The sequence below is a fragment of the Tupaia chinensis genome, unplaced genomic scaffold, assembly GCF_000334495.1.
Source record: "Tupaia chinensis unplaced genomic scaffold, TupChi_1.0 Scaffold000119_2, whole genome shotgun sequence".
NCBI classification, from domain to species: domain Eukaryota; kingdom Metazoa; phylum Chordata; class Mammalia; order Scandentia; family Tupaiidae; genus Tupaia; species Tupaia belangeri.
In genome coordinates, this window is record NW_006159586.1 from 3,276,441 (window position 1) to 3,291,066 (window position 14,626).

The 14,626-nt window shown below is 39.9% G+C and overlaps 1 protein-coding gene across 2 annotated transcripts in view; it reads right to left on the bottom strand.

Annotated features, from left to right (window-relative positions):
- The window catches only part of DYM (dymeclin), a 445,444-nt gene that overhangs the window by 266,933 nt on the left and 163,885 nt on the right, over positions 1-14,626 (bottom strand). For both annotated transcript variants that reach the window (XM_006144440.3, XM_027770270.1), the window contains exon 9: positions 7,793-7,975. In XM_006144440.3, the coding sequence (XP_006144502.1) occupies positions 7,793-7,975 (183 nt within the window). The remainder of the gene's footprint in view (positions 1-7,792; positions 7,976-14,626) is intronic.

Below are 14,626 nucleotides of genomic sequence, written 5' to 3' on the forward strand. Positions count from 1 at the left end.
TTGAATGGGGGGGAGGAAGGTATGGAGGGCAACCATGGATGCCAGGGACAATGGGGGAGGACGATGGGACATAGCAGAGGGTGGGGGATGGGGAATCAGGGATGGCAAGACAAAGGGCAAGGTATGCAGGACGTAAGAATTGGAAAATTATTTGCTGAGAACATGTATGTGGATGTGCTTGATTGAGCCAATGCACAGTGTATTTTGGATGGAAAATTCATATGTGTGTTGTGGTGTAAAGTGAATTAATTAAAAAAAAAAAAAAAAAGTTCTGAAGGGAGTGCTACACCAGGAAAACTAAAGAGAGAACGACGGGCATAAGAGAACAAAAACAACCAAGAGAATCCAACGGGAATGAATGAAAACTCCACGTTAAAAAGACACTTCTTTCAGTATTTTTGGTGAAAGCAACTAGTCATGTATTCACTTTCCTTGGAGGGTCTAAATTTGATTTCTTAATGTTTACGATTCTATCTCCAATCATGCTGTTTTTATACACTACAAAGTTATTGTGACCTAAAAGGGAAAAAAAAAATGTATTTGTGCCAAATGTGAAATTCTTCGTATGTTATAGGAAAAAAATACTTCGGAATCACTTTTAGAAAATCAAATTTCAGGTCAAATCTGTTTATTTCTTTTTAAAATAGATTTACTTTTCACATATTTCAGCTAAAAAGAAAAAAAAAAGTCTGAGTACTGCTGCAATAAAAAAAAAAGAAAGAAAGACAAATTAGACTTCCTGACATGTTGAAATTATACAGGAAACATTGTCTAATATGAAATGGTATTTAGCTCTCTGTGTATAGGAATTCGTGTCAATGGGTGTTCCAAATTTGTATGAGATTCTTAAATATGTTATGTATTAGTATGTTCTTAGTCATACTTGTAATGCGAAATGGTTCTAATGTAGTTTGTCACAGAAATGATCAAATTTGTCAACTTTGGGTTATGGTAAAATCAGATCTAGAACCATGACCATTTTAATTTTCACTGTCCATAGTTAACTGCTTTACTCTGATGTTCTTTACTCTAAAACATTTTGTAATAAGCTACAATCCAAAAAGTGCCTCTTTTAAGAAAATTAATGAAAAAGACTGATAAATACTCTTGAATATAGGTCTTTGATAACTTTGAAATCTTATTTCTGAACTCCCAGGATTTAAACAGGAAGACTGGACCACTGTAACACTGCAAACTCAACAGAAGAGAGATGAATTACATGAGACTAAACTGGTGAAATAAAATTGTATGACCTTTGGAACCAGCAGTTAGCGTAATGGCTATGTTGCTAGACTCCCATGTAGTCAACCGTGGTCCGAGTCCCGGACCCGGTGGCTTAAACTCACGCCAGGCATGTGTGCGTGCGTGCCCATGATCCCGAGAGGAGAATGGAGAAGGGATTGTGGTGTGGCCATCCCCCCTGGGGGGTGATTTCTCGCTTTCTGTCTCTCTGTCTCTCTCTGTCTCTGGCAAGCGCTCGTGCCCTGTAGCAAAAAAAAAAAAAAAAAAAATTATGACCTTTAACTAAAACATTACTTATTTTCTTCTATGCTTTGTTTTCTAGATTTAAGAATTTTTATTTTCTTCTGAGTTGATAGCTTCAGCAATTTGTTTTTAAAAAATTTATTTTGAAAACAGAATTGAAACGATCTTTTCTCCCTTCCTGACCCTTCCAGAATTGGAAAGTATTTGTGAATATTCTTATTTTGTGGCAGTACGATTATTTGTACAAGTTCAATAATACCTGTTGCCTTGCATCAGACATTGGAAACACTGGTTACTGCCAGAGCTTTGATGGAATGTCATATCTGAAAATGAGACCAGAAAGCTAAGGAACTAAGGTCGATCTCAAGAAAGGCAACAGAAGCTCTTGGAAAGGTTGCCTAGTACCACAAACAGTTCTGTTTGACAGGTAAGTAAAGAATGGCACTTCCTCACAGGCCCAAAAACTTTCAAGTACAGGTTCTCTTTTTTTTTTTTTTTTTAAGAATTATTTATTTTAGGGAACCAGCAGTTAGCGTAATGGCTATGTTGCTGGACTTCCACGTAGTCGACTGCAGTTCGTGTCCCGGACCCAGTGGCTTAAAACTCACGCCGGGCGTGTGTGCGCACGTGCCCAAGATCCCGAGAGGAGAATGGAGGAAAAGGGATTGCGGCATGACCATCCCCCCTGGGGGGTGATTTCTCGCTTTCTGTCTCTCTGTATCTCTCTGTCTGTCTGGTGAGCGCACGCACCCTATAGCAAAAAAACAAAAACAAAAACAAAAGAAAACCTCTCCAAGAATTATTTATTTTAGGGACCAACAGTTGGTGTAATGGCTATGTCGTTGGACTCCCATGTAGTCAACCACAGTTCGAGGCCCAGACATGGTGGCTTAAACTCATGCCACGCATGTGTACGTGCATGCCCAAGATCCTGAGAGGAGAATGGAGGAGAAGGGATTGCCTGACTTCTCACTTTCTGTCTCTCTGTCTCTGTCTTTCTGGAGAGTGCACACACCCTATAGCAAAAACCTCTCCCCCTCCAAAAAAAAAAGGACGAAGAATTATTTATATTATTATTATTATTATTATTATTATGTTGCATGAGTTTTGCCCAGAGAGAGAGGGAATCTCAGAAAGATAGCCACCAGGTTCAGGCATTTTAAAGACTCTAATCTGAAGTTCCATATGAAAAGCTCCAGCAAAACCAACTAAATCAATTAGTATTCTTATTGGGCTTTATTGAAGTAACAGACCAAATTGAGACTAAACTTATTTTTTTTTCCAAATAAGTTAGTTTACGCTTCTCTTTGGTGAAAGAGGGAATGGAGAGAGAAAAAGTATTTCAGAGGAAAACTATAGTGCATTCGTTACTAGATTTTAGCTCTGTCCATACTTGCTTTTTTTTTTTTTTTGGAGAGGTATTTTTTTTTTTTTTGCTATAGGGCACATGCGCTCGCCAGACAGACAGAGAGAGACATAGAGACAGAAAGCGAGAAATCACCCCCAGGGGGGATGGTCACGCCGCAATCCCTTCTCCTCCATTCTCCTCTGGGATCTTGGGCACGCACACACACATGCCTGGCATGAGTTTTAAGCCACTGGGTCCAGGACATGAACCGCAGTCGACTACGTGGGAGTCCAGCGACAGCCATTACGCTAACTGCTGGTTCCCCTGTCCATACTTGCTTTTTGAGTTTTAGTACCTACCTACTGGTTGGAGAGAATCCTAACCTTTTTCCTATCTTTAAGTCTTAAGCAAATTTTTCTTAACATTTTTTAAATTTTGGTTCGTTAAAGCAAACATGGCTTTTCTTGACATTTAAATAATAATAATAGCAAATTAAAGACAGTGCAGGAGAAGGGTGGGCAATGGGGGGGAGGGGAATTCAGGGGGTAGAAAGCAAAACATTTAACAGACACAAAAATGGAAAATTGTTTGCTGATAATGTGTCTGATAATATCTTTGACTGGACCAATATGCTGTATATTCAGGGTAGAAAATTCATTTTGTATGCTGTAAAGATGTACAGTAATTAAATAAAAAATAAATAAATAAAAAAGTAATGTGACAACTCAATTCCTAATAATTTTATGTAAAGTCACTACACTTCAGATTCAAAGTTTCAATGTATAATTTAAAATTAAAAGTAAAAAAGAACTAGGCTAATAAAACAATGTGACTTTGTTACTATTTTCCCATTAATACAGCTGAAACAAGTCTGCTACAAAAAACTGAACTTAAATAAACAGGGCTACAAGCCAGGCAAAAGACCCTCCGATAGATACATTTTAACCAAGACACTGAGGTGCTTTGGAACCAATGCTAAATAATTACCAGCCCTAAATAAAGATATCTAAAGGTAAAGAGAATACAATTTCTACACAGAACTGGAAATCTTCTTCTAAGATAGGGCTAAAAAGAATCAAATTCCTTGAAGCTAAGTTAATTTTCTTTAAAAAAAAAATGCATCATGGCTGAAGTATAGTCACCAATGTTAATTCATTTATGAAGAAAGTGACTAGGACAACAACATATAACTTAGATAAACTGGCTGTAACTGCTAAGATTTTTCTTTTAAAGAACAGTCAGTGAGGGGTCAGCAGGTGGCGTGGTGGATAAAGGCGCTGGACCTCCACGTGGCTGACTGTTGTTCAAATCCTGGACCTAGCTTGCTTTCTCACCTTTTCCTGTCTCTCTTTCTCACCGTCTCTGTCTGGTCAAATTAAAGAAATAATAATAACAAATGGAATTAAATAAATAAATAAATCTTTTAAAAAAAAAAAGAATAGTCAGTGAAACCATGAAAAGCATAAATCACATCCCACACAAGGGAAATTCTTGATATTCCAAATGTGACATGTCCTTTTCCTATGTTTAACTAGAGATTTGCTTAGAAACTAAAACAAGCAAGGTCAGGTTAAAAAAGAGATGAAGGGGACCAGCAGTTAGAGTAATGGCTATGTCGCTGGAACTGGTGGCTTAAACTCACGCCGGGCGCATGTGCGTGCATGTCCAAGATCCGAGTAGGAGAATGGAGGAGAAGGGATTGCGGCATCTGTCTGTCTCTGTCTGTCTGGTGAGCACACACGCCCTATAGGAAAAACCTTTCAAAAAAAAAAAAAAAAAAAAAAAGCTTGCAAAAGTTCAACTGACTCAGAGAAAGTCATAATCTCATCAAATAAAGCATAGGAATACAATAGCACAAAGAACTGGGTTTTTTTCTTTTTTTTTTTTGGAGAGGTTTTTGCTATAGGGTACATGTGCTTGCCAGAAAGACAGAGAGAGACCGAGAGACAGAAAATGAGAAATCACGCTGCTCCTCCTGCCCAGGGATGGCCATGCCACAATCCCTTCTCCTCCATTCTCTTCTCGGGATCTTGGGTGCACACACACACACACCAGCGTGAGTTTAAGTCACCGGGTCCAGGACACGAACCGCGGTCAACTACATGGGAGTCCAGCGACATAGCCATTACGCCAACTGATGGTCCCGAGCTGGGGTTCTTTTTAAATAATTATTTTATTTAACTTTATTATTACTTTTTAATTTGACAGAGACAGAGAGAAAAAGTGCCAAAGCAAGCCATCAGGTCTGGGACTCAAACCACAGTCAGCTGTATGGCAGTCCAGCACCTTTAACCACCATGCCACCTGCCAGTCTCTGGAGCTGGTAGTTTTTGTTTGTTTTGAAAAGAAAGCACTAAGAGAAGAAAGAAAGAAAGAAAGAAAGAAAGAAAGAAAGAAAGAAAGAAAGGAAGGAAGGAAGGAAGGAAGGAAGGAAGGAAGGAAGGAAGGAAGGAAGGAAGGAAGAGAGAGAAAGAGAGAAAGAAAGAAAAAGTGAAAAACACTTTAAAACACAAAAGCAGCACTCGAAAGAAAAACGCATAACCATCTGTTTCACCATTCCTGGAAGCTGTGCTCATATGGAAAAGGGATGGGCCCCCCACAGTCCACAGTGGCGGTCCCCACCTCTCAGGTCCTCCTTGCCAAGCGCTCTGCTGGTGAGAGGAATGCCTTGAAGAGAAATCCCTTCCATTTTACTCTCCAGTACCCTCGCTTCTTTCACGGTGGGAACAGGTTATTTCTTTTTTCAGCCCTAACACTGGATTTTTACATGTATGAAAGAGTTCTGCTGTGTAACTGGTTTCATATAATTCCACGGGAAGCAAAGGAAGTGTTGTCCTGTCCCGTGAATATGCAAACATCACCGGATCTGCAGAAGACTCGTGGAAGAAGAGTCCGGACGCTGTACTTCCTTAGGATGGAAGCGCCGTCACACGCACCCCAGCCTGCACCGTAGCTGACTGCAGTGCAGTAAGTGTGCTGCGTGTGTGCCCACGTATCGTGCGTTGGTAGCTAACAAGTGTGACAAACCAGCTGCTGTAGTAAATACTTTAATCCATAGGACAGCCATGTCATTATTCTGACACGTTTTATAAAGGCTTCTTAAAAAGGCTTAGGAAATTAAGTAACTTTACCAGCCCAGCCTTGAGAAAAAAACCCAGATCAGCCCGTTACTACCACTTCCTATAATAACAGTAATACTGTGTGATTCTGTACTATGATAAATGCTTATTTAATTATTCAAAGAACCTTGTGAGGTGGAGATTATAATTTCTGCCTTCAAATAAGGAAATTCAAATTTCACTAAATTCCCAGAATATAAACTGAGCTATGAACACACCAGTCTGACCCTAAAGGCAACATCTGGGATCACTGTACTACACGGTCTCCAAAGGACGACTATCCCAAGCGAGGCTGAACCCTAAAAATTGACCTCTGGCATGAGCAGATGCCATACACTGGGTATCTGCTCTATTGCAAAATCTAAGCTGATCCTTTCAAAACCCTACCTTGCTTCATATTTAAGCTACTATTATATGATATTAACTGTACTGCGTAGACAAAGCCATTGAGGCTTACAGAGATCAAGCGAACTGTCAAAGGTCTCACACTCTGAAGTAACAGAGGTGCTGTGAATTCGGGTCTACCTGACTCCAAAACTGGCTTTCTTAACTATCATTCATTCGGTCAATGAGAACAGTGTAGTAATGGGAACAGAAAAATACTACCAGATGCATGAGTTTTCATTTTTTATCCATTAAATTATTATCGACTCCCTATTGCTCTGTGCTATGCTTTGAATCTCCTCCAAAATTCACGCTGAAATGTAATCTCCAATGAATGCAACAGCGTGGGACTCTTGAGGAGGTGATGAGGTCCTGAGGGTTCTATCCTCATATGACATCAAGGCCTCTAGAAGAGAGGCTTCACATGATGTTCAGCACGTTTGGTTTCTGTCCCTTCTACCATGTGAAGACGCGCAGCATTCAAAGTACCATCTTAGAAGCAGAGTCCAGGCCTTTACCGGGCCCTGAACCTGCCGACACCTTGAGCATGAACTTCTTAGCCCCCCAGAACTGTGAGAAACACATTTCTATTCTTCATAAATTATCCAATCTCAGGTCTTTTGTTACAGCAGCACAAATGGACTAAGACACTTCATGAATGATAATATCAGAATTGACAAAGATCTAACTAACTGGAACACTCATCTACTATCTATAAGAAATGTATTAGGGAGGCTAGCAGATGGCGTAGTGCTAACGTCACTGGACTCCCATGTGGTTAACTCCAGTTTGAGTCCTGGACCTGGTAGCTTAAAACTCACACCAGGCATGTGTGCATGTGTGCCCAAAATCCTGAAACGAGGATGGAAGAGAAGAGATTATGGTGTGACCATCCCCCCGGGGGCGTGATTTCTCGATTTCTGTCTCTCTCTCTGTCTCTCTGGTGAGTGCATGCACTCTGTAGCAAAATCTCAAGAGAAAGGAAGGAAAAAAATGTAGGTCTATGCAAAAAATGCATATGCGCCCTGTGTGAGTTTAAGTCACCAGGTCCAGGACTCAAACCACAGTCAACTACAGGGAAATCCAGCACACAGCCATTACACCAACTGCTGGTCCCTAAACAATACTCTTTATTTATTTATTTTTGGGGGGAGAGGTTTTTTGCTATAGGGCACGTGCACTCACCAGAAAGACACAGAGACAGAGAGACAGAAAGCGAGAAATCATCCCCCAGGGGGGATGGTCACGCCGCAATCCCTTCTCCTCCATTCTCCTCTCCGGATCTTGAGCACACACGCACACGTGCCCGGCGTGAGTTTAAGCCACCAGGTCCAGGATTCGAACCACAGTCGACTACATGGGAGTTCAGCAACATAGCCATTATGCTAACTGCTGGTCCCCCTAAACAATACTCTTAATCATTAGCAAGAATAATCAGAGAACCAGCGCCACCAACCTTGTGTGTTCTTGAAGGACATTATGGCCTGTCTGTAAGGGTTCGGCACGTCTGGAGCGTCTGTCAGGTTGGCCAGCACCAGCAAGAGCAGGAGACTCTGGTTGGCCAGAGGGGAAGAAAGTTCTGGAGAGGCAGACGCTTTGCTGCCCACGCCACCTAGTGTGAAGACAGTCCAGAGTCCAGCTGGGGAAAAAAACATACGGTTACGATGTGCTACCATCAGTGAAATGAATACTTTTCTATACAACACTTTGAACGTTTTTATGTTTAAAATTTAGAAATAACACTTAATTCTCTTTTTTGATGCAAAACTAAAACAAGTTTATTATTTGAAAATCCTCATATGGCCAAGGATAGAAAATTTCCTAAAGACCACCTGTCCCAAGTCCCATAATTCCTATTCCAAATAGAAAAAAACACTTCCCATAGAACATCATTATTTGGGTTTCTTATAAAATCTTTCCAGACTTTTCCTTACATAAGAAAACATACAAATAATTACAAGAAAATTTCATATGCAACTTTATACCAATATATCTGAAAACCTAAACACGCTATTAAAATATCTAGGAAAAACACAAAAATTGGTCAAAGGAGAACACTGAATGGATAATCAACCTTAGAAGAGGAGAAAATGGAGGTGAAGAGATAACCATATCCCCCTCCAAAAAACACAATACATTTGACAAGATCAGGAAAATCTTCCTTGATAAAAACTGGATAAAGATTGCACTTAAGAGAAAACAAAGAACAGAGATTTTAGATAGCCTAAGTCATACACACGAAGATTAAGTCTGACTCCAACATGCAAGGATAGTCTACCATTTTAATAACAAATAAAATTAATTCTTTTTAAATGGTATCAATTCCTTTCTCTTCATCTAAAATATGGAGGAAAAAAGGTTGTCTCAATTGATATCAATATCTTTTCTAATTTTGTTTTAATTCTTAATACAGTAAAAGTAAATAGATATAAATATATAAACTATAGAATCTTCAATACTGTGGGCATGTACTCACCAGAGACAGACAGACAGACAGACAGACAGACAGAGAGAACTCTCCCAATGGGGTGTGGTCATGCCACAAACCTTTTCCTTCCATTTTTCTGTCCCGTCAGGATTTGGGGCACACACTCACACAGGCCCAATGTGTTGTTCAAGCCTTCGAGGTCAGGGTTTGAACCTCAAACAGCCACATGAGATTCAGCTCCTAATGCACAGGCTTAACTACTGCCCCATACAAGGCTGCCCACTAATTTTTTTGTTTGATAAAACTTAAAACCTATTCCTATGTTTTTTAATCATCTACACACTTACAGCCTAGTCCTAATTTAAAAGAAAGATTCTTACAAACTAGAAAGTAAAAGAAAAACGTTTGGTTTCTAAAATCAGTCTATTAAGAAATCCACAGCAGCCAAGCATTCTAAGTGTTCCAACGAATATCATGAACAGCAGACCATACTACTGGTGCTCCATGCAAAAACAGTAAGGCAAGACAAGGGAAAAAGCAGTTAGGAGAAAATGACCATGATTTGCGGTCAATATAACTGTCCACTTAAAACTGCACTGTGCTATCTCATATAGTAGCCATTAGCCAAATGTGATTACTGAGTTACAGAAATACAGTGCCAACAGCATGATGCCATTAATATAAGTATGAAATATACAGTGAATTCTGAATGGTACAAAAATATTAATTATCTCACTCATTTTTTTTTATTTAGCTGAAATGATAATATTTTGGAAGCCTATGATTAAAATTCGTTTCACTTGCTTTTTTTTTTTTTTTGCTTTTCTAACATGACTAGTAGAAAAATTAAATTATGTTATGTGACTTGTATTGCATTACTTTTGGACAGAGCTGTCCTAATACACCAAGAAGAATCAGCTGACTCCATGAGGGACAGCCTACTGGAACAATGAGAAGACTCGAGTGCAGGTCTATGGTTAAAAGAGAAATAATGACAACGACAACAAAAGTCAAAGCCTTCTTACACACATGAGCAATAAATAATTAGAAAGCATCCTTAATCCCAGTCACAACAGCAACAAATCTAATGGAATATTCAGGAATGAACATAAAGTATGTAAGACCGTTAGTCTGACAACCACCAAACTTGACGGAAGGCCATATGTGATATGAATTATTGAGGTATAAGAGGTAGAATATGAACCTGGAACAAAAAACCTCGGGACTGAAAAATGTCAAGTCTGCCCCAAAGTAAATCTAAAATTCAGTGTAACAACCATCAAAACAACAAACAGGAATTAGTGGGATATTTTGTAATAAATTATAAATAAAACACTTCTAGATGAAAAATACACAGTGCAACAAAAATTTTTCTAAGAAAGACTAGCCTGGGAAGGTGTGTTCCCACTTAGCAAAAATTTTATAGAGCTATTGTCATTGACAAGTGTGATTTGGCAGAACAGACAATTAGGTGACTAGAAAAGAAACGAGTTCAGAAAGGGAACTGCATGTACTTGAGAATTAAGCTTATGAAAAAGGTAGTATTTCAAATTAGTAAGAAAAGGAAAAATTCTACAAATGTCCTTGGGAAAATGCAATGCAATCATTTCCCCAGTATTAATTATAGAAGTATGTAGACAAACATTAAGTTAAGGAAGACTTTTTAATGCAAGAAACAAAATTCAAGAAAATATGTACCTTAAGAAAATATTTATTCTCTTTTGTTTGTTCATTTTGTTTTTAGAGAGAGATTTTTTGCTATAGGGCACATGTGCTTGCTAGAGAGACAGAGAGAGAGAGATACAGAAAGTGAGAAAAGACCCTCCAGAGGGCTTAGCCACACCAAAATCTCTTCTACTCCATTTTCCTCTTGGGATCTTGGGCACACACACACACACACACACACACACACACACGCATGCCTGGCATAAATTTCAAGCCTCCCGGTCCAGGACTTGAACTGCAGTTGGCCACAAGAGAGTCCAGTAATGTAACCACTACACCATCTGCTGGTCCCAAACAAGAAAGTATTTAAAAATCAAATACTTTTAAATACTTAGGGGTTCTTCAGGTGGCACAGTGTTGAGGCAGGTGCATTCCACATGGCCAACTATGAGGCTTGAGTCCTGGACCAGGACATTGCGATTAAAAATGTACATCCCCATCAGACCAGCAATTCTACTTCTCTTATAATAAGGACCACTTGAAAAAGTACAGAAAGATATACATGTAGGACAATTTACTGCCACTTAGTTTATAATGGCCAAGTAACAGAAACAATGTAAATGTTCACACATAACAATGGTAACAAACAACACATAAAAAGCTAGGTGTCAGGGAACCAGCAGTTAGCGTAATGGCTGTGTCGCTGGACTCACACGTAGTCGACCGCGGTTTGTGTCCCGGACCCAGTGGCTTAAAATTCACGCCGGGCGCGTGTGCGTGTGTGCCCAGGATCCCGAGAGGAGAAGGGATTGCGGCGTGACCATCCCCCCTGGGGGGTGATTTCTCGCTTTCTGTCCCTATGTCTCTCTCTGTCTGTCTGGCAAGCGCACGCGCCCTACAGTGAAAATCTCTCCAAAAAAAAAAAAAAAAAGCTAGGTGTCAGTTCAAGGACTTTAAGAGAGAGGTTTGCTGTAGGGCACCTGAACTTGCTGGAGAGACAGAGAGAAAGAGACAGAGAGACAGAAAGCAAGTAATCATCCCCTAGGAGGGATGGCCATGCTGCAATCCCTTCTCTTCTATTCTCCTCTCGGGATCTTGGGCATGTACACACATGTGCCCAGTGTGAATTTAAGCCACCGGGCCTGGGACTCAAACCATGGTCAGACATGTGGGAGCCCAGCAATGTAACCATTACACTATCTGCTTTTAAAAGTTAGATTGTTAAATGAAAAATGCAATTTGCAGAAAAACAGAGGTAATAATGTTTAAAAATCACTTAAAAAAACTGCATATATATCTCCATACATGGGTGTTTATAAATACATTTTTAAAACACAGGAAAGACAAAGTATACTTCACACTGGTAATAGAAATTATCTCTGAAAAATGATATACAATTGTATAGAACAAGGAGAACTTCTGTTTTATTTATACAGTTTAATTTTCTTACAGAAATAATATATTCATTTCTTAAAAATAAGTGTAAAAGAATAAAATTAAAATAATGGGACAATATATACTCCATCAGTATATCATTATACAGACATGAGAAAACCTCAACAGTAAGAAGGAACTTCAGTAAGTTGGCTAAAAAATGGAATTAAAGTACAAGTTTATTGGGACCAGCAGATGGTGTAATGGTTATGTTGCTGGACTCTCACGTAGTTGACTGCAGGTGGAGTCCCAGATTTGGTGGCTTAAAACCCACACCAGGCATGTGTGCATGTGTGCCCAAAATCCCAAGAAAAGAATAAAGGAGGAGGGATTACCACGTGGCCATCTCCCCTGGGGGGGAGGGGGGCTGATTTCTTGCTTTCTGTCTCTCTCTGGTGAGTGCATGTGTCCTATAACAAAAATCTCTCTTAAAAAAAAAGTACAAGTTTATTTTGGTACAAAAATTTTGACACTCATGCATAATTTCTTTATAATATGCATTTCCATGACCCTTTTGAAGACCCCCCTCCTCATATATTATTTAGTGAAAAAGGCAAATCACAAAACAGTATATATACCTACAAATAATATATCCCTCTGTTTAAAAAGCTCATACATTATCTGTCTATGTGAATTCCCTAAAGGTCCCCGGCAGGGCACACAGTTGACACGGGTGACTTGAGAGGAGTCTTGGATTTTGCTTGGCGCCTCACTCTACGACTTGACTCTTTCACAATATAGAAGCATTCCAGCACAATTTAGGCGATTAAAAAGCAATAAGGAAGGAAGAGAAGAAGGGAAATTCCTGGATACCAGCAACAAAATGTGATGTAAGCCCTATGGTTTTTTTGTTTGTTTTGTTTTGTTATTAAGAGGTTATTGCCTTAAGGCCTGTGTGCCTGGGGGGGGGGGGAAGACAGTGAGATGGAAAGTAAGAAATCACCCCCCAGTCAGATTGCCATGCCACAATCCCTTCTCCCCCCAGGATCTTGGGCGTTCATGCACACATGCCCAGCACGAGTTTCAAGCCACCAGGTCCAGGACTCTAACTGCAGTCAGCCATGTGGGGGAGTCCAGTGACATAACCACTACATCATCTGCCGCCCAATCTCCCCCCACCTACATGGTTTTCATTCAACCCAACAAACAAATGAAAAACTCCCGATAATTTTGGTGGGAAAAAAATTTACAAACATGCTAATATCAAGGATAGTGGCAATAGGTGTGATATTTTACTTCGATCTTTGCACACACCTTTTATTTATTATTATTTATTTCAAGTGGGCAGATGTCATTTTTACGAAAACACCTTTGTTAAAGGAATTAAATGCTATGTAAGGAAACTGATATATAGCAAAATAAGTAAACAATAAAAGTTATTTCTCCAGAACGAACGCAGGCAGATATTTTTTAAATTCTACTTTATGTTGCGAACAGTTCAGTGTGAACGTCTGTTCATTTCTTATATTACACAGTTTCTACTGAGCAACAAATTCATAAAGAGCCTACCAATATGTCAGTACTTAACGGCGAGTCTACAAATCTCAAAACTGTTTCTACAATTCATGAGGATGTTTTTACTATTGATGTTAACTTTGAAGAAGCTGTTACAAGGAGTGGGGAACTCCCACCCCCACCCCAGTTTCAGAGATTCCCAGAGGAGCGCACGGGGAACCTGAAACTGCATATCTGGTGTAAACCTTCAGGAGGAACAAGCAAACCTGAGGCCCAGCAAAACGGTTTGGCTTTTTTGTTGTTTTGTTTTGTTTTGAATGCAGAAAGGTCCTTAAGATGCCGGATAGAGACAGGAACATTTCTGTTAAGAAGTATGCTCCCTCCTTTTCTTTAGGAACATTTGGATAGAAATTGCCAACTAATTATGGATCAATCTATGTCACAAATCTAAACTTGCTTGAAACAATGTTTGTGACTTAGTTGAGAAACTTGAGACATTTAATAAGAAAATCAAAATTATATAAGAGAACATAATAGCCAGTTTGGGGTTGATTAGTTGTCGATATGTAATATTTTTAAAAAATTTAAGTCCCTTCCTTCCACTCAGAATATGCCGGGTAACCATCTACCCCTATAGCCAACACTTTGGGCTCTAGGAAAGCAAAGAACACAATTAGAAAGGTCACTGAGTAAAAAAGCAGACATTGCCACATTGCCGATCATACATTGGGTTGTTGTGAAAAGTCACGCCATATTTTTTTTCTTTTTTTGGAGAGGTTTTTGCTATAGGACACGTGCGCTCGCCCGACAGACACAGAGAGACAGAGAGACAGAAAGCGAGAAATCACCCCCTGGGTGGATGGCCACGCTGCAATCCCTTCTCCTCCATTCTCCTCTCGGGATCCTGGGCACGCACGCACACGCGCCCGGTGTGAGTCCAAGCCGCCATGTCCAGGACTTGAACCGCGGGAGTCCAGCGACATAGCCATTCCGCTAACTGCTGGTTCTCCACGCTGCAATCCCTTCTCCTCCATTCTCCTCTCGGGATCCTGGGCACGCACGCACACGCGCCCGGTGTGAGTCCAAGCCGCCATGTCCAGGACTTGAAACGTGGGAGTCCAGCAACATAGCCATTACGCTAACTGCTGGTTCTCCACGCCATATTTTTTTAATGCAAAACGCATTATGATTTTTCTGACAACCACACACACACACACACACACACACACACAATCTCAAAGAAGGAGGAGGAAGAGGAAGAAGAGGAGGAGGGAGAAGAAACGACAGATTAATAGAAAAAAAATTGAT